The sequence below is a fragment of the Schistocerca nitens genome, chromosome 7 (assembly GCF_023898315.1).
Source record: "Schistocerca nitens isolate TAMUIC-IGC-003100 chromosome 7, iqSchNite1.1, whole genome shotgun sequence".
Classification (NCBI taxonomy): Eukaryota; Metazoa; Arthropoda; class Insecta; order Orthoptera; family Acrididae; genus Schistocerca; species Schistocerca nitens.
This window is the reverse complement of record NC_064620.1, coordinates 85210277-85234652: the sequence shown is the minus strand read 5'-3', so window position 1 is coordinate 85234652 and position 24376 is coordinate 85210277. Positions and strand designations below refer to the sequence as shown.

General features: G+C 45.9%; 1 protein-coding gene across 1 annotated transcript in view; it reads left to right on the top strand.

Annotated features, from left to right (window-relative positions):
* LOC126194817 (transcription factor AP-2-beta) overlaps nucleotides 1–24376 on the top strand; it is a 420874-nt gene that overhangs the window by 280493 nt on the left and 116005 nt on the right. The window contains exon 4 of the mRNA XM_049933144.1: nucleotides 20193–20394. Coding sequence (XP_049789101.1) covers nucleotides 20193–20394 — 202 coding nt within the window. The remainder of the gene's footprint in view (nucleotides 1–20192; nucleotides 20395–24376) is intronic.

The following is a 24376-nucleotide window of genomic DNA, read 5'->3' as shown; positions in this document are numbered from 1 at the left end:
GATAACATTGACACATGCTGCTCCGTTGATTTGTTGGCCAATTCTCTCCACTCTACACAATTAAATTGGTGTAACTAAGGGTTACCAGCCTCTCTTTAGCCTGCGAGACAGGGTTAAAATTTTCACTCCACCTATACCAGTAGTAAATGCTCTGTATCAATCTATCTTCAGCAAGATTCCGAGAACCGACCACTGGGTTGAAAAATGGCGACCGCTAACAGTCCAGATTCCATCTGGTAATTAGGAAATTTCACCTATGATCTCCACAAAGATAAAACAGGATGACGGTTTAAAGTTAGCAGGGAAACTGTCACAGGAAAACACAACACCTGATTTCCACGGAAACAATTGGAATATATTTCCATATCGTAAAGTGCGCTTTGTTCATTAAAGACCACCTAGAGTTAGCTACCGAACAGCGATCCCAGCAAGTGCACGCTCACGAAACCGAAACGCTCTCCTAGGTGGCCGAAAAGACTCAATCCCCACTGGTGGAATAACTCTTCCGATCACTAAAATCACAACAAACACTGAAAACACCACCTCCGCCTCACAGAACCGATGGCTCACCACCTTTACACACCCGAGGGCTGTTGACCGGCTCCTCGAAGTCGCGAGCTCCCAAACTGCTCCACATACAGGCCTTTCTGCCAGTTAGTTTCACGAATACGGGTACTTCAGCAGACCATTTACTGTCCAAATAAAAGCACTAATCTGTTAAGTGCTGTTTCCTGTGAGAACTTTCACGAGTCGGATAGTGCAAATTACTAGGCTTCGTGGGGAAAGTCTCAAGGCCACAAGTCACCGTCGTAGACCTTGACCATCGTAGGCCTTGACCACAAACCATTTTGAAAGACTTGTTCGTCATTTCCCGGATATTGGAAATGAGATCATGAGCCCATAATAACGTTTAACACGATCCCCCAAGGCGTGGCCAGGAAATGATACACACTATCTGATCAAAAACATCCGGGCAGCTATTAGTGATATTAATAAGTGGTGTGTCCGCTGTTCGCCTTCGTGGTCGCCAGAACTTTTCTGGGGACAGTGTCAATCAACTGCCTGAATGCCTGTCGAGGAATGCCAGCCCGTTCCTCTTCAATAACTAAATCCAGAGAAGGTAGTGGTGTTGTAAGATGGGGACTGGAGCCAATCTGACGTTCTAATTCATCCCAAAGGCGTTCCACTGGGTCGAGGTCGGGAATCTAGGCAGGCCCGTCCATTTCGGAACACAAACCACTACTTCAGATATGCTGCTTTATGACAGGGAGCGTTTTCGTGCTAATGCACTCATGGTCTGCGAACTCTTTTTTCTACTGAACACAGTACACAATGCCATAAAAGTATTCATATCCCTCCGCATACAGCATTTTCTTAAGTGTCATGAAAGGAGCACACCACAAACACAGCCCCCTCTGTACTTCAGTGTTGGCACCCCACATGACAGTAGGTAACGTTCTCCAGGCATTTGCCAAACCTAGGACTAACACGTCTCATAGAGTGATTGGCCACTTTAAATCATTCGTTTCAAATTATCCACTGTCCACTGATGTCGCACTTTATGTTGCTCATTAGAAGCTGCTCGACCCATTCGTTCTAACTCCCGGCGCACAATCGTAGTGCTAGCTGAACTCCTGGTAACACTTTGACACTAATGAGTCATTCATTCCTCGGATTTACGAGGTGTGGCTAGAAAAAAACCGGACTAGTACTGGTGAAACAATAAAACGAATGCAATAAGGCTGAAAGTCGCGTGGCCTGTCACGTGACTCTCGCTCCGCCTACTGCTCGAGTTTCATCTGCCTCCTGCACTCAGTCTGCCCGTGGCGTCTGTTTTAAGTAGTTGACGTTTTGTCTGTGCGTCGGAAAATGTTGAGTGTACAGAAAGAACAGCGTGTTAACATCAAATTTTGTTTCAAACTAGGAAAATCTGCAAGTGAAACGTTTGTAATGTTACAACAAGTGTACGGCGATGATTGTTTATCGCGAGCACAAGTGTTTGAGTGGTTTAAACGATTTAAAGATGGCCGCGAAGACACCAGTGATGACACTCGCACTGGCAGACCATTGTCAGCAAAAACTGATGCAAACATTGAAAAAATCGGTAAACTTGTTCGACAAGATCGCCGTTCAACAATCAGAGCAGTGTCTGAGTTAACAGGAGTTGACAAGGAAAGTGTTAGGCAGATTCCTCATGAAAGTTTACACATGAACAAAGTGTGTTCAAAAATTTTTCCATAGTGTCTCACAATTGAACAGAAGGAACGCCGAAGAATGATTTGTTCTGACATCCTGGAAAACATTGAAAGTGATCCCACCTTCTTACAAAATGTTATTACTTCCGATGAATCGTGGTTTTTTACTTACGATCCCGAAACTAAACGCCAATCGATGCATTGGAAAACTCCTGGTTCTCCACGACAAAAAAAAGCACGAATGTCAAAATCGAAATTCAAGGCAATGATGATTGTTTTTTTTTGACATCAAAGGGATTGTGCACATTGATTGGGTACCAGAGGGACAAACAGTGAATCAGCATTACTACATTAGCGTCCTGGCTACCCTACGTGAGCGAGTACGGAGAAAACGGAACGATTTGTGGAGAAAAAGGTCATGGATCCTTCACCAAGACAATGCCCCAGCTCACAGTGCGTTGTCAGTGAAGACGTTTTTGGCAAAACACAACATTCCCATCTTAGATCATCCACCCTACTGACCTGATTTGGCCCCCTGTGACTTTTTTCTTTTCCCTAAAGTCAAGTCAGCTTTGAAAGGAACTAGATTTGAGACTGTTGAAGCAGTAAAAGAAAGAGCGACGGAAGTAATGTATGGACTTACCGAAAATTATCTGCAGCATTGCTATGAACAGTGGAAAATTCGTATGGAGCGGTGTAGAGACCGAGGAGGAGAGTACATTGAAGGAGATAACATGAAATTGTAAATAATTGTAAATAAATGTTTTTTCCAGCATCAGTCCGGTTTTTTTCAAGCCGCACCTCGTAATGCGATTTTACAACCTTCATCCGCAATGCTGGACGGTCCCTGTCCATCAGTACGTGAGGTTTTCCTGATCTCAGCTTAGCTGTTGTTCTTCCTTCACGTTTCCCGTTCACAGTAACGTGACCTACAGTCCACTTTGGCAGCTTTAGAAGGGTTGAAATGTGTCTGATGGATTTGTTGCTGGGGTGCCATCCACTTACTAGCCCACATTCAAAGCCGCTGAGCTCTGCTGACGGACCCATTCAGCTGTCATTGCTCCTCTATTGAGAACTTGCCAACGGCCTTGCCGCAGTGGTAGCACCGATTCCCGTCAGATCACCGAAGTTAAGCGCTGTCGGGCTGGGCTAGCACTTGGATGGGTGACCATCCGGTCTGCCTAGCGCTGAAGGAAAGCGGAGTGCACTCAGCCCTTGTGAGGCAAAGTGAGGAGCTACTTGATTGAGAAGTAGCGGGTCCGGTCTTGTAAACTGACATACGGTCGGGAGAGCGGTCTGCTGACTACAAGCTCCAGTGACGCCTGTGGACTGAGGATGACACGGCGGCCGGTCGGTACCTTTGGGCTTTCATCGCCTGATCGGACATAGTTTAGTTCCTTTTATACTGGCGGGTGTGACTCAAGTGACATCTAGTGGTCAATTCCGCTTTACATAGCGGTGTTCGGATGCTTTTGATCTGATACTGTGAGTGATGAAGTTTGAAATGAGCGCCCATGCCGCTGCATAGTGAAAGATTCAGTTTGGCATGAAGACCGGTAAAACGCCAGCATAAGGAGTGCGAGAATAATTAGAAGTAAGCGTCCGGAGGCACTGTAAGTGAAATGACAACGTAAAACTAAAGCAGGGAAAGGATATACCAGGCTGAGATCCACTGGAAGAACCGTAAGTAATTCATCCACGAAAAAAGTAGTGGCTTACAGAACATCTGTTCAACCGATTCGGTTTGGTACTTTTGCCGGGTTGGATTCAAAAGAGAGAGAGAGAGAGAGGAGCAGAGTGGCGCTTTTCGTCACAGGATTGTTTCGTATGCATGAGACGTTACAGAGATTTTAAGCCACGATACACGGCAACAGGGAGGTCAGCGTCTCAGGTATGCTGTACCAATGTGCAAAGTGTTTGTTGCTTATTTCTGTCGGCATTGTCATTAAAGTAGCACTGATGGCTGTTCCCATTTTCTATAATAAAGCAATATTTCAAACCAAAGTAAATTTTACGAATAAAATTGCTCCTTTTTTTTAAGAAGATTTATTTAAAAACGAAAAATTTCAATACTACTGCTACGGCTAATTGATATTTCGTTTTCCTGGCGTTGTTATTAGCAGAAAACAAAAACAACACCTGTTATAAACGAGACCAAACACATACCGAAAAGTACCGGTTATTCAGAACTAAAATACGGGAATCAGTTTTAAACGGTCGATATTTCCCGTCACTAATCTGTAGAGTCCAATATCTACCTGTAACAAGCAACAAAGGGAACCAAAGAAAAATTTGAAGTAGGAATAAAGTTCAGGGAGATGAAATAAAAGCTCTGAGTTGAAACTTCCTGGCAGATTAAAACTGTGTGCCCGACCGAGACTACAACTCGGGACCTTTGCCTTTCGCGGGCAAGTGCTCTACCAACTGAGCTACCGAAGCACGACTCACGCCCGGTACTCACAGCTTTACTTCTGCCAGTACCTCGTCTCCTACCTTCCAAACTTTACAGAAGCTCTCCTGCGAACCTTGCAGAACTAGCACTCCTGAAAGAAAGGATATTGCGGAGACATGGCTTAGCCACAGCCTGGGGGATGTTTCCGGAATGAGATTTTCACTCTGCAGCGGAGTGTGCGCTGATATGAAACTTCCTGGCAGATTAAAACTGTGTGCCCGAATATGGCTCTGAGCACTATGGGACTCAACATCTTAGGTCATAAGTCCCCTAGAACTTAGAACTACTTAAACCTAACTAACCTAAGGACATCACACACACCCATGCCCGAGGCAGGATTCGAACCTGCGACCGTAGCAGTCCCGCGGTTCCGGACTGCAGCGCCAGAACCGCTAGACCACCGCGGCCGGCAACTGTGTGCCCGACCGAGACTCGAACTCGGGACCTTTGCCTTTCGCGGGCAAGTGCTCTACCGCGAAAGGCAAAGGTCCCGAGTTCGAGTCTCGGTCGGGCACACAGTTTTAATCTGCCAGGAAGTTTCATATCAGCGCACACTCCGCTGCAGAGTGAAAATCTCATTCTAAAAGCTCTGAGGTTTGACGATGACTTTGTAATACTGAGACCGCAAAAGGCTTGGAAGAACAGTTGAACTGAATTGACAGTGTCTTGAAAGGATATACAATAAAGATAAAAAAAAGCAAGACTCGGATAACGGAGTGCAGTAGAATTAAATCAGATGATTGTGACGTAATTAGCATAGGAAACGAGACACTTAAAGCAGTAGACGTGTTTGCTATTTGGGCAGCAAAATAACTGATTACGGCCAAAGTAGAGAAGATTTAAAATGTAGATTGAGAATGGCAAGAAAACCACTTCTGAAGAGCAGAAATGTGTTAATATCGAATATAGGGTAAAGAGCCAAAGAAAGTGCTACACCTGCCTAATACCGTGTAGGGCCTCCGCGAGCGTGCAGAAGCGCCGCAGCATGACGTGGCATGGACTCGACTAATGTCTGAAGTAGTGCTGGAGGGAACTGACACCATAAATCCTGCAGGGCTGTCCATAAATCCGTAAGAATACGAGGGGGTGGAGATCTCTTCTGAGTAGCACATTGCAAGGTATCCCAGGTATGCTCAATAATGTTCATGTCTAGGGAGTTTGGTGGCCAGCGGAAATGTTTAAAGTTAGAAGAGTGTTCTGGACTCACTCTGCAGCAATTCTGGACGTGTGGGGTGTCGCATTGCCCTGCTGGAATTGCCCAAGTCTGTCGGAATGCACAATGTACACGAAAGGATGCAGGTCATCAGACAGGTTGCTTTCATACGTTTCACCTGCCAGAGTCGTATCTAGACGTATTAGGGGTCTCATATCCCTCCAACTGACGCGCCCAATAGCATTACAGAGCCTCCACCAGCTTGAACAGGCCTTGCTGACATGCAGGGTCCATGGTTTCATGAGGTTCTCTCCATATCCGTACACGTTCATCGGCTCGATACAATTTGAAACGAGACTCGTCCGAGCAAGCAACATGTTTCCAGTCGCCAACAGTCCAATGTCGGTGTTGACGGACCCAGGCGAGGCATAATGCTTTGTGTCATGCAGTCATCAAGAATACACGAGTGGGCCTTGGGTTCCGAAAGCCCATATCGATGATGTTTCGTTGAATTGTTCGCACGCTGACTCTTGTTGATGGCCCAGCTTTGAAATCTGCAGCAATTTGTGGTAAGGTTGCACTTCTGTCACGTCAACGATTCCCTTCAGTTGTCATTGCTCCCGTTTTTCCAGGATCTTTCTCCGGCTCCACCGATGTGGGAGACTTGATGTTTTACCAGATTCGTGATATTCACGGTACACTCGTGAAATGGAAGCAAGGAGAAATCCCCACTTCACTGCTACCTCGGAGATGCTATGTCCCACCACGTTCGAACTCACTTAAAACTTAATAGCCGGCGGTGGTGGCCGAGCGGTTCTAGGCGCTTCAGTCCGGAACCGCGCGACTGCTACGTCGCAGTTTCGAAACCTGCCTCGGGCATGGATGTGTGTGATGTCCTTAGGTTAGTTATGTTTAAGTAGTTCTAGGTTCTAGGGGACTGATGACCTCAGACGTTAAGTCCCATAGTGCTCAGAGCCATTTGAACCATTTGAACCAAAACTAAATAAACTGCCAATGTAGCAACAGTAACCGATCTAACAACTGAGTCTTACATACGCGTTGCCGACCGCAGCGCCATATTGGCCAGCTTACATATCCCTGTATTTGAATACGCATGCCTATACCAGTTTCTTTGGCGCTTCGGTGTAGATTTAAGTTTTAGGGAATCTTCTCTGAAGGTATTTGTCTCGAGTGTAACCATGTGTGGAAGTGGAACGTGGACGATAAACAGTTTAGACAACAGGAAATTAGAAGCTTTTTAAACGTGATGCTACAGAAATATGCTGAAGATTGTGTGTCGATCGCGTAACTAATGAGAAAGTACTAAATAGGAGACAAGAAATTTGTTGTATAACTTGACAAAAGGAAGGGATCGGTCAATAGTAGATATTCTGAGACATCTGGGGATCATCAATGTAGTTGTTGTTGCTGTTGTGATCTTCAGTCCAGAGACTGGTTTGATACAGCTCTCCATGCTACTCAGTCCTGTGCAAGCTTCTTCATCTCTCAGTACCTACTGCAACCTACATCCTTCTGAATCTGTTTAGTGTATTAGTCTCTTGGTCTCGCTCTACGATTTTTACCCTCCACGCTGCCCTCCAATACTAAATTGGTGATCCCTTGATGTCTCAGAATATGCCCTACCAACCGATCCCTTCTTCTAGTCAAGTTGAGCCACAAATTTCTCTTCTCCCCAGTTATATTCAATACCTCCTCATTAGTTATGTGATCAACCCATCTAATCTTCAGCATTCTTCTGTAGCACCACATTTCAAAAGCTTTTATTCTCTTCTTGTCTAAACTATTTATCGTCCACGTTTCACTTCCATACATGACTACACTCCATACAAATACTCTCAGAAACGACTTCCTGACACTTAAATCTATACTCGATGTTAACAAGCTTCTCTTCTTCAGAAACACCTTCCTTGCTATTGCCAGTCTACATTTTATATCCTCTCTACTTCGACCATCATCAGCTATTTTGCTCCCCAAATAGCAAAACTCATTTAGTGCTTTAAGCTTCTCATTTCCTAATCTAATTCCTCCAGCATCACCCGATTTAATTTGACTACATTCCATTATCCTCGTTTTGCTTTTGTTGCTGTTAATCTTATAACCTTCTTTCAAGACACTGTCCATTCCGTTTAACTGCTCTTCCAGGTCCTTTGCTCTCTCTCACAGAATTACAATGTCATCGGCGAATCTCAAAGTTTTTATTTCTTCTCCATGGGTTTTAATACCTACTCCGAATTTTTCCTTTGTTTCCTTTACTGCCTGCTCAATATACAGATTGAATAACATCGGGGATAGGCTACAACCCAGTCTCACTCCCTTCCGCACCACTGCTTCCCTTTCATGCCCCTCGCCTCTTATAACTGCCTTCTGGTTTCTGTACAAATTGTAAATAGCCTTTCGCTCCCTGTATTTTACCCCTGCCACCTTCAGGATTTGGAAGAGAGTATTCCAGTCAACACTGTCAAAAGCTTTCTCTAAGTCTACAAATGCTAGAAACGTAGATTTGGCTTTTCATAATCTATTTTCTAAGATAAGTCGTAGGGGCAGTATTGCCTCACGTGTTCCAACATTTGTACGGAATTCAATCTGAAGCCGGCCGGGGTGGCCGAGCGGTTCTAGGCGCTACAGTCTGGAACCGCACGACCGCTACGGTCGCAGGTTCGAGTCCTGCCTCGGGCATGGATGTGTGTGATGTCCTTAGGTTAGTTAGGTTTAAGTGGTTCTAAGTTCTAGGGGACTGATGACCACAGCAGTTGAGTCCCATAGTGCTCAGAGCCATTTTTTAGGATCCAAACTGATCTTCCCCGAGGTCGGCTTCTACCAGTTTTTCCATTCGTCTGTAAAGAATTCGTGTTAGTATTTTGCAGCCAGGGCTTATTAAACTGATAGTTCGGTAATTTTCACATCTGTCAACACCTACTTTCTTTGGGATTTGAATTATTATATTCTTCTTGAAGTCTGAGGGTATTTCGCCTGTCTCATACATCTTGCTCACCAGATGGTAGAGTTTTGTTAGGCCTGGTTCTCCCAAGGCTGTCAGTAGTTCTAATGGAATGTTGTCATCAGTTTAGTACTGGAGGGAAATAAGTGTGTGTGTGTGTGTGTGTGTGTGTGTGTGTGTTGGGGGGGGGGGGCGTAGGGGAACTGGGAATTTACAGTAAGCAGATTCAGAAGGATGTGGGTTGGAGCAGTTGTTCTAAGATGGAGAGGCTCGCACAGGATGCAGTAGCACGGAGAGCTGCATCAATCCAGTCTTCGGACTCAAGACCACGACAACAACAATGTATAGTTTAACAAGAGCAGCGGTTGGATGTGGATGGGGGGGAGGGGGTTACAGAGGCCACACAACCCTGTTTTAGTCTCTTCTCAGTTACTGCCTCCGCTCCACGTCCTACTGCTCATGCAACGGCAGCCAGCAAACCTGGACTGTGCGTTTGTCCAGAGCGAGCGTCCAACCCAGCGGCTGCCGCACAGAGATATATTACGCCGTTAACGAGCCCCGCCGGCCGCTTGCCGCGTTCTCTCAGCGGGGCTTCCCCGGCGTCGCTCCCAGACACAGAGCGCCGGCGGTCAGCCACCCATCGCGTATACTCGTGTTCAGCCGCGCCGCCGGCCGCCGGCGGTCACAGGCGCGGGCGTGGGCGCCGGCCGCAGGAAGTTCGCACAGTGCGTAACGGCGCCGCGCACAACAGAAGACGGCAGCAGCTTCCTCCGACCGGGGCGGCCGCGTCTTGCGAAAGCGGCAGCCAATGACCGCCGCTTTCCGGTTTATCCGGCGGCAAATTGACCCGGCGCAATAAACACCCCGCCCGGCAATTAACCGGCACCAGGAGCGCCGTTCTACATTTTGAGGAGGCTGCTGCCCGCGAGCATTAAGGGAGATGACCTCTTACTGATACTATCCCGGTTTTCCCTCATTTCTGGACGAGAACCCGTTCCGCAGACCGTTCCGCAACCTCCTCTTACGAATTTCTACGGCTTGACCAATGACGTAGTGAAGAACGCCCCTTTCTGTTTATTATTTTAATTTTATTTTATTTAGAAAAAAATTGTCCAGGTGCGAGTGGGACTCGCGCATTTTGGGTTCTGTACAATCCTAATTATGTATCAGACACTTCATCCACTCCGGGAACGAGGATATTGATTTTTCTCTTGAATTGACACTCATACTGGCAAAATATCGGTCCCGAGCATTCCAAAATTCACCGGCCGGTCTGGTCGAGCGGTTCTAGGCGCTTCAGTTTGGAACCGCCCGTCCGCTACCGTCGCAGGTTCGAATCCTGCCGCGGGCATAGATGTGTGTGATGTCCTTGGGTTACTTAGGATTAAGTACACTACTGGCCATTAAAATTGCTACACCAAGAAGAAATGCAGATGATAAACGGGTATTCATTGGACAAATATATTATACTAGAACTGACATGTGATTACATTTTCACGAAATTTGGGTGCATAGATCCTGAAAAATCAGTACTCAGAACAACCACCTATGGTCGTAATAACGGCCTTGATACGCCTGGGCATTGAGTCAAACAGAGCTTGGATTACGTGTACAGGTACAGCTGCCCATGCAGCTCCAACATGACATCACAGTTCATCAAGACTAGTGACTGGCGTATTGTGAAGAGCCAGTTGCTCGACCACCATTGATCAAACGTTTTCAATTGATGAGAGATCTGAAGAATGTGCTGGCCAGGGCAGCAGTCGAACATTTTCTGTATCCAGAAAGGCCCGCACAGGACGTGCAACATGCGGTCGTGCATTATCCTGCTGAAATGTAGGGTTTCGCAGCGATCGAATGAAAGGTAGAGCCACGGGTCGTAACACATCCGAAATGTAACGTCCACTGTTCAAAGTGCCGTCAATGCGAACAAGAGGTGACCGAGACGTGTAACCAATGGTACCCCATACCCTCATACCGGGTGATACGCCAGTATGGCGATGACGAATACACGTTTCCAATGTGCGTTAACCGCGATGTCGCCAAACACGGTTGCGACCATCATGATGCTGTATACAGAACCTGGATTGATCCGAAAAAATGACATTTTGCCATTCGTGCACCCAGGTTCGTCGTTGAGTACACCATCGCAGGCGCTCCTGTCTGTGATGCAGCGTCAAGGGTAACCGCAGTCACGGTCTCCGAGCTGATAGTCCGTGCTGCTGCAAACGCCGTCGAGCTGTTCGTGTAGATGGTGTTGTCTTGCAAACGTCCCCATCTGTTGACTCAGGGATCGAGACGTGGCTGCACGATCCGTTAGAGCCATGTGGATAAGATGCCTGTCATCTCGACTGCTAGTGATAGGAGGCTGTTGGGATCCACCACGGCGTTCCGTATTACCCTCCTGAACCCACCGGTTCCATATTCTGCTGACAGTCATTGGATCTCGACCAACGCGAGCAGCAATGTCGCAATACGATAAACCGCAATCGCAATAGGCTACAATCCGACCTTTATCAAAGTCGGAAACGCGATGGTACGCATTTCTCCTCCTTACACGAGGCATCACAACAACGTTTCACCAGGCAACGCCGGTCAACTGCTGTTTGTGTATGAGAAATCAGTTGGAAACTTTCCTCATGTCAGCATGTTGTAGGTGTAGCCACCGGCGCCAACCTTGTGTTAATGCTCTGAAAAGCTAATCATTTGCATATCACAGCATCTTCTTCCCGTCGGTTAAATTTCGCGTCTGTAGCACGTCATCTTCATGATGTAGCAATTTTAATGGCCAGTAGTGTAGTTCAAAGTTCTAGGGGCTGATGACCTCATATGTTATGTCCCGTAGTGCTCAGAGCCATGTGAACCATTCCAAAATTTCCGAGGATATTTGAAATTCAATAATACAAAAGTGACAAAGTCCTGCACGAGACAGGCGACCCTTACTATATAAAATTAAGGCCAGATGGCCAATTATTTCCTCAGTACAGATGCACACCAGGCTCGAAATATTGTGGGAATCGGCAAATGCCGGTTGTAATGATGGTAACGGACAAGTGCACTACATTTGTAGCGAGTGAATAAGTTGAGAATTTTGGTCTGACGCGAGGCGTGCTAAGGTAGTCCATGCAGTTCCAGTTGCCACCTTGTCCGGATGGCTCAATGGTCAGAGCGTCTGCCTAGTACGCAGATGACGCGGGTCAGAATTCCAGTCCAGCGCAAATTTTCAACTTTCCCCATTGATTTCAGTCAATGCCCGTTTGCAGCCAAGATCTGTAATTCCTTTGTGTCTTCCTATAATAGTCAGCAGTTCACCAATCAGGCTGATTGGACTGCCATGGTAAAAGTAAAAAATCATGCAAGGAATGACTTTATTGGTCATGTGACGCGTTTCGGAATTTCTGCATCATCAGATATCAAGAGCGATTACTCCTCGTAGATGTGGCGTTTAATGATGTACGTGAAAGAAACATTGGCAGACTTCTCTGCTTTTTGTTTCTTTAACGTACAACTTTAAAAGCCATACCTACGAACAATAACCACTGCTGGAAATATGACGACGGAGAAGTTGCGAAACGCGTCATATGAACAACTGGGTCGCCATGGTAAAATTTCGTATAATGATAAGTGCGAAAACCAATACCTGTTGAGATTTGGGTCATTGAGGATGCACAGTTCAGACTGCAATTTATTTACAAATGTGGCAGGATTCCCAATACATGATGCAGCAAATTACCAGAATACGAAGGCGCAGGCACATGCAAATGCTCGATCAATCATGGAGATGGGGGATAACGATCGCTTCAGTTGTCGGAGAAAGGTTCATGGAGCTGTACATCTTACTAAACAGATTATCAGATCCCGTGTATCACCTGTTTCTGCGCAATGAATTACCAGAGCTAGTGGAGAACGTTGCTCTTGCAGAAAGACGACTGTGCTTTATGCGCGACGGGGCAGCACCCCACTGCCAACGCATCGAGCGACAGTACCTCACTGCAGCTTTTCATGGGCGACGGAATGGTCGAGGTGCTCCGATAGCATGGTCTCCCCATTCTCTGGACCTGAACCTGTTGGACTTATGGCTACGGGGGTATTTAAGGGCAGTAGTGTATCGACAATGTGTAGTCGTTACAGTATCGTAATAAATATCATAATAAATATCATAATATCAGTGACTGGTTAATAATTTTACTCTTTTTGGAAGATCTGACCGTTAGTTACTCTTATTTATTAAATCGACACCATGGATTTTGGCAATGGGCCACTATTGAGTGACTTGCCTTAAGTTAAACTGCCGGCCGCTGTCGCCGAGCGGTTCTAGGCGCTTCATTCTGGAACCGCGCTGCTGCTACGGCCGGAGGTTCGAATCCTGCCTCGGGCTTGGATGTGTGTGATGTCCTTAGGTTAGTTAGGTTTAATTAGTTCCAAGTCTAGGGGGACTGATGACCTCAGATATTAAGTCCTATAGTGCTTAGAGCCAAACAGTTTAGACAAGAACAGAATGGAAGCTTTTGAAATATGGTGATACAGAAAAATGCTGAAGATTAAATGGGTAGGTCACGTAACTAATAAGGAGATACTGAATACAATTAGAGAGAAGAGGAATTTGTGGCACAGCTTGACTAGAAGGGATTGATTGGTAGGACACGTTCTGAGGCATCAAGGGATCACCAGTTTAGTACTGGAGGAAACGTGGAGGGTAAAAATTGTAGAGGGAGACCAAGAGATGAATACACTAAGCAGATTCAGAAGGATGTAGGTTGCAGTAGTTACTCGGAGATGAAGAGGCTTGCACAGGATAGAGTAGCATGGAAAGTTGCATCAGACCAGTCTTTGGACTGAAGACCACAACAACAAGAGGCTATCGTGTGGGCTGCTTTGTTCTTGTAAGTGACAGTGTACCTCTCGCTTGTTGTTGGGCGTCTCTTGCTCACGTGTGCTTCTTTGCGCGTTCTGTGTATTTATGTTCTGAGTGTCTGTGTGTGTATTGGTGGTGATCTCTCTGTTTTTGTGTATAAGGTGTCCCTTCAACTTTTATTTTAATTTTCTGATTCAGTTCGTCTCTAATATTTGTGTCGTACCGATTCTCTGCAGCTATTTGTTTGATTACCCGTTATTCATTTTTGTTGTTATCTTCACTGAGTGGAGTGTTATTCAGGCTGTGAAGTCGGTCTGCTCGTTAAAAGGCGTAGAGTGTTTAGTCGACATATAAAGTTTGCAAATGAGTAGTAGTGTGAACATAAAGGAGCACAACACACGTGTAACACGAGTCCGAGTTGCAAGGCATTGGAGTTTATATTTTTTTTTTCAGACTCTAAATGTCAACTTTAGATGTAACTTCGATCTTTGAATCTAAACACTGCAAAGTGACCAAATCTTTTCGATTCCACGCCGTGCTTGAGAATGAAAACCACAGCTGACGACAGCTGTGCGTCGCTGAGTCAGATAATATCCAAGACGTATCCAGCGGAGGAAAAATTTCGAAACGACACACATTTACGTCATCAGCGCCGCCAGGGAGTCAGCATTTACAAAGCTCCACTGCCGTAAATGTTCTCCGTTTTTTACCGCCTTTCAGGTGAGACTTTCTAGAACGGCAGGGGAAAAAAAATAACAGCACAAAGATAGTAAGAATTGTGTTGGAATAAAACGGCGTTTCGCTGCAAAGCATGCACTGAAGCAAACACTCACTCCCATAAATGGAGCACAGAAAGAGTTTCGGACGAGTTTCTCGTTTAGTACTTCCATCAAGCGCGGCGCGCGTTGGCTCCGATATATTTTCCTCGCCAGTGGTCGCAGCCGTAAACTGAAGCAAAGCTTTCCAGGGAAATCTTAATCTCGGGACAGGTTGGCAGCGAGAGCAGGCAGCGTCTGTTGCTGGGCGTGTTGCTTCCTGTTTGTTCTGGGCGCAGGAATCCCCGGTCTCATTGTGTGTGTGTGTGTGTGTGTGTGTGTGTGTGTGTGTGTGTGTGTTTCCTGCCTAGAGATGCTGTCGGCCAGCTCTGCTCAGCGTTCACCATTAGGCCGACATCCGCCGCACCGTTAACGAGATAAATCGTGGCTGCCGGAACTGTGAGTCGCATAGAGCAGATCTGCGTTGTAGGCCTCCCACCGCCACGGGAAAACGGTAGTGTGACCCGTTGGGAGACGGATTGCCTAGATGACGCTACAGCAATCTGCAATTACCTGGCAAAGTCGAGGATGTAGCGCGCGTAAGCTTAATTTTATCCGGTCTATTCCGCTCACCGACTACCGCACATTAACGAGAAACTGCAACATATTCATCGATAGCGATAATATATGTCGTGTACTCTGGCATTCACACGTGTGCAGTTGAAAGTGCAGTTGAAAGTGGTATGACACTATACACACAAATATGTGTTTATGGGACTATCTTCGACAGCGTTTCTGCCATCGTATGTAGTGACAACAACGAAATGCAGAGGAGGTGATGTTAGAGTAAGAGGGTGTTTTTCGTGATTAGGGTGCGGTCTCCTCATTGTGCTTAAGAAAACGCTAATTGCGGATGGCTATGAACCCATTTTATTGTATTGTCTAATGGTCGACTACGTTTTATCTGTAAAAGTGTTGTTCATCCGTAAAGACGACCGCATGTAGGACACTAGCGCAATCTGTTCTTGAGTACTGCTAGTGCGTTTGGGATCGATGTCGAGTAGGATTAAAGGAAGATATCGAATCGGTTCACAGGCAGGCCGTCAGATTTGTTACCGGTAGGTTCGAACAACACGCAGTATTACGGAGATTAGGGGAGTCAAAATGGAATACAAAATTGTTAAGGCTCTCTTGACCACGTGTTGACAAATTTCCTGTTGGCATCAGTCTCTGTTTCTTCGGCCGACGTCTGTGTGATGGTTTTTCCGACAGCACGAGTGGCTGGCATTGTCAAAGCTTCAGCCTCCACTACCAGCACGGGTTCCCGGTTCAAAATGCCTCTGAGCACTATGGGACTCAACTGCTGTGGTCATCAGTCCCCTAGAACTTAGAACTACTTAAACCTAACTAACCTAAGGACATCACACACATCCATGCCCGAGGCAGGATTCGAACCTGCGACCGTAGCAGTCGCGCGGTTCCGGACTGCGCGCCTAGAACCGCGAGACCACCGCGGCCGGCCGGGTTCCCGGGTTCGATTCCCGGCGGAGTCAGGGATTTTGCCTGCCTCGTGATGACTGGGTGTTGTGTGATGTCCTTAGGTTAGTTAGGTTTAAGTAGTTCTAAGTTCTAGGGGACAGATGACCATAGATGTTAAGTCCCATAGTACTCAGAGCCATTTGAACCATTTGAGCCACTACCAGCAATGGAAGGTGAAGCCCTGACGATTCCAGCCACTCGTGCTCACAAAATGTCAGAAAAACCGTCAAACAAATGTTGGCCGGACAAGCCGAGACAGAAGCCGACAGGCCTTTGTCAAATGGGAATCTCTGGAGGGAAGGAGACTTTTTTTCTCGAGGATCACTGTTGAGAAAATTTAGACAACTGGCATCTGAGGCTGACAACAGTATGAATTTACTGCCTCTAACATACGTTTCGCGTAAGGATCACGAAGACAAGTTACGAAAAACTAGCAATGAAACGGAGGCTGTAGACAGTCGTTTTTCCCTCGTTCTTTTTTCGAATGGAGCAAGAAAGGAAGTGGCTAGTAGTGGTACAGTGCACCCTCCTCCAAGAACTATGTGATAGCTTGCGGAGGTGTGTATGTAGTTGTAGATGTACTGCCTACTGCAGTGGATCGTTTCGGACACGATGATAGTTTTTATCAGCATGACGGTGCAACCTTTTATAAGGTAGAATCTGTAGGACAATGGTTTGTGGACAGTAGCATAAAATGGGCTGGCCTGACTGGAGTCCCCCGACCTGAACCCAATGGAACACCTTTGCGTTGAGTTAGAACGTCGACTTCGCTCCAGACTCCAGCGTCCAAAATCTCTACCTTCTCTGGTTTCGGTTCTTGATGAAGAGTGGACTGTCATTCTTCTAAAGGCATTCAGATACGTCACTGAAAGTGCCACCAGCAGAGTACAAGCGTCATAAGGGCGAAGGGTGGACAAAACCTGCATTAATGTCCACTAACAAGTGTACGGGTACTTTTAATCAGATAGCATACATTCTCATCAAGCCAGTTTCGAGAGCGTGGTCGAGGGTACTTCCTAATCAGCACTTGTCAGTTACATAATATTTGCAATGGGAGCGACGCAAAAAATGGCTTTGTGTGCTTCCGCCAACGTCCACTTTCTGGTGGATGCGATATCTGTTCAACAACGCTGAACCTGCATTGTAATGAATTTGTTTGTTGAAATTAAAATTTGTGCTAGACTAGAATTTGAATCGGGAGCTCTTGGTTATCGTGAGAAATCTTTCAGGTGAGCCGCGCACGCCACCTCGGTCGTTCAAAGCTTCGTCTTCCTCATCTTCTGCTGAATCAAGACCCAGGGTACTGCAGAAACCATGGACTGTGGAGCAATGGAAGAATGTAATTTGGTCGGATGAATCTTGTTTCACACTGTTTCCAACTTCTGACCAAGTTTGCGTTAGAAGAGTGAAAGGTGGCGGTGATTCGCTGCCGATTCAGGCAGCCACATCGTGATGTCCAACGGGCCCCGTGACTACTCTCAAAGTTTTTACCGCCATGAAGTATGTGACAATTTTGGCTGATCAGGTCCATCTCGTGGTGCTATGTTTGTTCCCCAGTGGTGATGCTGCGTTCAAAGACGTCAGGGCTCCCGTTCATGCAGCACGCATCGTCCAGGGTCGGTTTCTTGAGCGCGAGGGTGAACTGTCGCATCTCCTCGGCCACCACATTCGTCAGATCTCTATGTTATTGAGCCTTTGCGTTCCACTTTGGGGACAAGAGTGCGTTGTCTCTGTCCAGCTCCGTCATCGTTACCTGAACTTTCCATTATTTTGCAGCAAGAATGCTATAATATTGCTTTGAAAACCACAAAAGAGCCGTATTTATCCATTCCGAGATGACTGGAAGCTGTTCGGAATGCTAATAGGTTCCTACACCGTATCAGACATTGTAATGTGTTGTGCTTTTGACTTTTCCATATTTTTGCCCATCCCCTGTAAGAAGCGTCGGATTGGATGGTTGGTTGATTGAGTGATTTGGAGAGGGGCCAAACAGCTAGCTCAACGGTCACATCGATTAGGGTAGGATGGGAAAGGAAGTCAGACATGCCTTTTCAAAGGAACCATCCTGGCATTTGCCTGGAACGAGTTAGGGAAATCACGGGAAACCTAAGTTAGGAAGTCCGGACGCGGGTTTGAACTGTCGTCCTCCCGAATGCGAGTCCGGTGTACTAAGCACCGTGCCACCTCGCTCAAGCGTCGGGTGCAGCCGCACCAACATAGAGTAAAAGAGATTTATTTCACGGAGGCGCAGCCGGCCACTGTGGCCGAGCGGTTCTAGGCGCTTCAGTCCGGAACCGCACTGCTGCTATGGTCACAGGGTTCGAATCCTGCCTCGGTCATGGATGTGTGTGATGTCCTTAGGTTAGCTAGGTTGAAGTATTTCTAAGCCTACGGGACTGATGACCTCAGATGTTAAGTCCCATAGTGCTTAGATCCATTTGAACCATTTCAACCACGGAGGCGGAAGTAACTCCAACGCGCTGCTTCCCGAGCGGGAAGGCATGCCGGTCCCCGGTACGAACCCGCCCGGCTGATTAGTGTCGAGGTCCGGTGTGTCAGCCAGCCTGTGGATGGTTTTTAAGGCGGTTTTCCTTCTGCCTCGGCGAGTGCAGGCTGGTTCCGCTTATTCCACCTCAGTTACACTATGTCGGCGATTGCTGCGCAAACACCGTCTCCACGGGTGCGTACATCATAATTACTCTAACATGTAGACATTTGGGGTTACACTCGTCTGGTATGAGACGTTCCGGTGGGGGTCCAATGGGGGGCCAAACCGCAAAATAGCCCTGGGTTCGGTGTGGGGCAGCGGTGGGGTGGTTCGACTACTGTGGCCTTCCGTGGAATTGTGAATCACTGAGAGCTACTGCGGGACGAAGCCTCTCCGTCGTTTCTGGGTCCCCGGTTCAGCACACAATACACAATTTCGAGCTCCCGCTATTGCAGTGGTAAGTTCCTAAGGGACTAAACTGATGAGTTCATCGGTTCTTAGCCTTTCACACTACTGACAAGGGAACCTCCCCATCGCACCCCCCTCAGATTTAGTTATAAGTTGCCACAGTGGATAGGCCTTGAAAAACTGAACACAGATCAATTGAGAAAACAGGAAGAAGTTGTGTGGAACTGTGAAAACATAAGCAAAATATACAAACTGAGTAGTTCAAGGCAAGATAAGCAACATTAAGGAGGCTGGGAACACAGGAGCGCCGTGGTCTCGTGGTAACGTGAGCAGCTGCGGAACGAAAGGTCCTTGGTTCAAATCTTCCATCGAGTGAAAAGTTTAATTTTTTATTTTCAGTTTATGTGACAAACTCTTATGTTTTCATCACTTTTTTGGGAGTGATTATCACATCCACAAGAAAACCTAAATCGAGCAAGGTAGAAGAATCATTTTACCCATTCGCCAAGTGTACAAGTTAGGTGGGTCGACAACATATTCCTGTCATGTGACGCACATGCCGTCACCAGTGTCGTATAGAATATATCAGATGTGTTTTCCTGTGGAGGAATCGGTTGACCTATGACATTGTGATCAAATGTTTTCTGTTCCCATTGGAGAGGCACGTCCTTTCGTCTACTAATCGCACGGTTTTGCGGAGCGGTCGCAAAACACAGACACTAAACTTATTACAGTGAACAGAGATGTCAATGAACGAACGGACAGATAATAACTATACAAAAATAAAGAAAGTAAAATTTTCACTCAAGGGAAGACTTGAACCAAGGACCCAGCTGCTCACGCTACCACGGGACCACGGCGCTCCTACGCTCATTCTGTCCAATATGTTGCTTATGTGACCCATGGACTACTCAGTTTGTGTATTTTGCTTATTTTTTCACAGTTCCACACAACTTCTTCCTGTTTTCTCAATTGATCTGTGTTCAGTTTTTCAAGGCCTATCCACTGTGCCAACTTATAACTAAATCTGAGGGGGGTGCGATGGGGAGGTTCCCTTGTGAGGACAACACACCCATGGCCGATGGATGACTCGAACCTCCGAAGGGAGGAGCCGCGCGAACCGTGTCGAGGCACCATAGCCCACGCGCCTCCCATTATTGTAATAGAACTGCAGGTTGATGACACGTAACTTATAAGCTATTAGTTCACTCTACAACGTCTGTAGCTGCTTCGTGGGCAATTATTTCATATTTTGCACAATCGGCGTTTGTGGGACGCACTGATGAGTGCTGGACGCCGCCTTTTCTCGGTGAGTGGTGTGTGGGTTGGCAGACGGGAAGAGAGTGAGTTTCGCTGATCACGTGTGTTGTGTCTGTGTGTGTTGGCAGGCATGAAGCCGCGCAGCGAGGGCGGCAAAGACGTGGTGCTGTCGTCGGCGTCGGCGCCGTCGGACGTGTTCTGCAGCGTGCCGGGCCGGCTGTCGCTGCTCAGCTCCACCTCCAAGTACAAGGTCACCGTCGGAGAGGTGCAGCGCCGCCTCAGCCCGCCCGAGTGCCTCAACGCGTCGCTACTAGGCGGTGTGCTGCGCAGGTAACTGCTCACCCCTTGTCCACTGTCTGAGTATGCAGACCCTGTCTGCATTTCTCCAGCCTGCCTTAAAGTTCCTAGCTCTCCGACCGCCTCTCTGTAGGTCTTCAACACCAAACTGTTTCGGTAGACTCAAGGTTGTGGTATGCCCTTGTTTTCCTCCAACCTGTGAACTGACTTACAAGGGGAGGCCGCCAATTGTGAAATTCAGATTCGATTCACATTGCGCATAATAAAAGCTCATGGCCAGAGGTGTAATGTGGCAAAGCACCAAGCTGCACTTCTCACCCGTTGTCGAGAAAATCGACAGTTAAAAGAAACCGTTGCCGTGAAATACTCTCTCGATTTATAGTTTTCTACAGCGTCGTGGCACATCGGTAAGCGCTCGGGTTTGTAATCCGAAGGTCGCCGGATCGAATCTCGCACCATGCATTTTTTTTTAGTATTTGTTTTTTGTAATTCATATGTGTATATATGTATACACAAGCGCACACACACACACACACACACACACACACACACACACACACACACACACACACATATATATATATATATATATATATATATATATATATATATATATATATATCCCGGCAATCAGTTGCAACAATTATGCATATAATAAGTTGTTGAAAGTCGTTTGTCGTGGAAAAACTGGCGACTTCGAACATCATTATGTTTTCCGCAAACAAAGTTATATTTCACAAACGTTATTAATTGTCTTCATAATGTTAACCACGTATAGTTAACGGAAGACGTAGAAACGATATTCCGAAACGAATACGTATAGCGTAAGTCAAACGTTCGAATTAGAATAGAGACCCCACGAACACAAATTCGCTGTGGCAGGTATGAAATATAAACTCCGTTACTCGCTCGTTACACTTGAAGGACAGAGGTTGAATGGGCCGAAACGAGCCGCCGCATAACAGCGTAGTTGCCTGCTAACTTCGAAAGAAGGTAGATGCGGTCCCTAGCGCAACTTATAACATCGTCGAAAATCAGTGCGGACGGGAGAGCTTTGGTACACCCTGTTAAAAAAACGTAAAAATGGAGGCGGTACACTTGGAGAGCGATCCGCCTTCACCAACATGCATAAGCAATTCATTAAAAGTTTATATATATATATATATATATATATATATATATATATATATATATGAATTACAAAAACTAATAATAAAAAAAATTGCATGGTGCGGGATTCGATCCGGCGACCTTCGGATTGCGAACCCGAGCGCTTACCGCTGCGCCACGACGCTGAAGACAACTAATAATCGTAGAGAGTATTTCACCGCAACGGTTTCTTTTAACTGTCGATTTTCTCGACAACGGCTGAGAAGTGCATCTTGGTGCTTTGCCACATTACACCTCTGGCCATGAGCTTTTATTATGCGCAGTATGAATCGAATCTGAATTTCACAATTGGCGGCCTCCCCTTGTTAGCCAGTTATAAGAGGATCTACCGTTTAACCACCGAGTAAGTTGCAACGTGTGCGAAATTTGCTGATGAAATGATTAATCTTCGATAATGACAGAAGCTGAAGAAATGAATTAAAATTTTTGCCACCGCCGTGACTCGAACCTGGTTCTACTGCTTGCTAAGCAGATGTGCTAACCATTACAGCACTGTAGCAGTATTGTTAACACACTTGCGAGGACTACTCTAGAACAGTGCCCTATGTAACACAAATTTCAAGTCATACGATAGTGCAGTGCCTGTGTTATTCCGATGTACGATACAAAGTTCCTTTGGGCATGCATGCATGTCCAAAGGAACTTTGCGTCGTAAATCGAAATAACACAGCAACTGCATTATCGTATTTATCTGCCGATAGCGGGCAAGCGACTTTCAAGTAAATTGTCTCACATGTACGGGAATATACATAATGGATGTAAGAGTACAGGTTGTAGACGCATGGTTGACAACAAATGGAAGTTTGGGTCCGGCTGTGAGTCCTGCACAGCTAGCCAAATGTTAAGGCGACCACTCGCGATAAGCGGGAAATCCCGGTTTGAGTCCCAGTATGGCAAAAATTTTCGTTGTTGTCAGGCCATTCTACAGCTGAAACTTCTTGGCAGATTAAAACTGTGTGCCGGACCGAGACTCGATCTCGGGACCTTTGCCTTTCGCGCATGGCTAAGCCATGTCTCCGCAATATCCTTTCTTTGTGGAGTGCTTGTTCTGCAAGGTTCGCAGGAGAGCTTCTGTAAAGTTTGGAAGGTAGGAGACGAGGTACTGGCAGAAGTAAAGCTGTGAGGATGGGCCGTGAGTCGTGCTTGGGTAGCTCAGGTGGTAGAGCACTTGCCCGTGAAAGGCAAAGGTCCCGAGTTCAGCTCTCGGCCCGGCACACAGTTTTAATCTGCCAGGAAGTTTCATATCAGCGCACACTCCACTGCAGAGTGAAATTCTCATTCTGCATTCTACAGCTGATGGTTGTCCATATTCGCAATTACAAAAACGTTTAATGAACTTCAATTCACGCTTTCAGCCCATTTTCCCCTTCTTACACCGTGAATATTGTTAGGAAGGTCATTGAACTAGTGTAGTCGATGCAGAAGTGTTAGGCATACTCCTTCGGTGGTGTAATGGTTTAGCACAGCTGCCTAGTAAGGATAAGATCTGGATTCAAGTCGCAGCTGTGGCAGAAATGTTAATTCATTTCATCCGCTTCTATCCTTATCGAAGATAAAGTTGAGACTCGTTCGTCTCAAGGAAATTGTAACTCCACAAGTGTCCTGTTTGTTCCACTTCCATGTCATCAGTTAAAAGGAATCCTTCTGCAGATATTCCGCTATCCAGTCGTAGCAGCATCGGAGCTCAGCCCTACAGGTGTTTCCGCCATAAAAATTAAGATGATAATGGACAGTGGGATGGCCACAAACTCAAAAAAGAGAAGTAATAAAGTTATGGGATACGATAATCATTTTGTTGTCGAAACCCTTTCCTTGGCCCCGTTTGCTTCCTAAAATGTAATTAGAAAATGTGTTTCTGCCTTGAGCTAAACAATTTTTCTTGTTTCACTGTCCATACCGGTTTCGGAGAAGTTTCTCCATCTTCAGTGCGCTTTATTTATTATCTGTTGAACAATATAATGGAATTTATGCATTATCGTATTTACCAGTTTCTTGAGATTATAGTATTTACATTACTATGAGTACTGGCGGAAATATTAACATGAAGAATAAATATATACCTTACACAAGCTGCTGTTCATAAATCTGTTTGGTATTTTCACCACATCTACAATATTTCCTTCCAGTATGTACGTAATTTCTCACAATTTTTTTAAGGTCTAATATGATTTATCGTTTCTTCTTTCTTTCTATAGCACTACTGCCGTTATATCATGTTATTTTGTGAAAAATGATTCGCTATTCGCTTTGTTTACAAAACAACATAATATAACGACAGTAGTGAGCACAAAGAAAGAAAAACCGATAATAACATAGATCTTAAAATGTTGTGAGGTATTGCATACAAAAACGCAATGATAAAAAGCTTATTAACTGCATATGACATACTGGAAGGCAATAATTGTAGCTGTGCTGTATATACCAAACAGACTTGTTAATATCAATATGTATAAGGTATATATTTATTCTTCACGTCAGTATTTCTGTCAGGAACTGTAATAATGTAAATACCACAATCTCTAAAAATTGGTAAATATCTAATGGTGTAAATTCTTTGTATACTGTTCAACAAATGATAAATAAAATCCACTGAAAATGGAAAAAGAAGAGAAAAATTGTGTATGCTCAAGGTTGAACCACATTTCCTTATTACGTAAGTGGAATGTGAATGTACAGAACTTTCGAAAACAGTTTTAAACGCTATGTAGCCTTGTTACAGCGTGGGACATCAGTCCACAATTCTGGATTACTTGTTGGATAGCCAGACCACCAGAGGAAACGAAATTAAGGTGGTAAAACAGTCGAACAAGAGATACACATCCATCGCCCAGAGGTTCTTACCTAG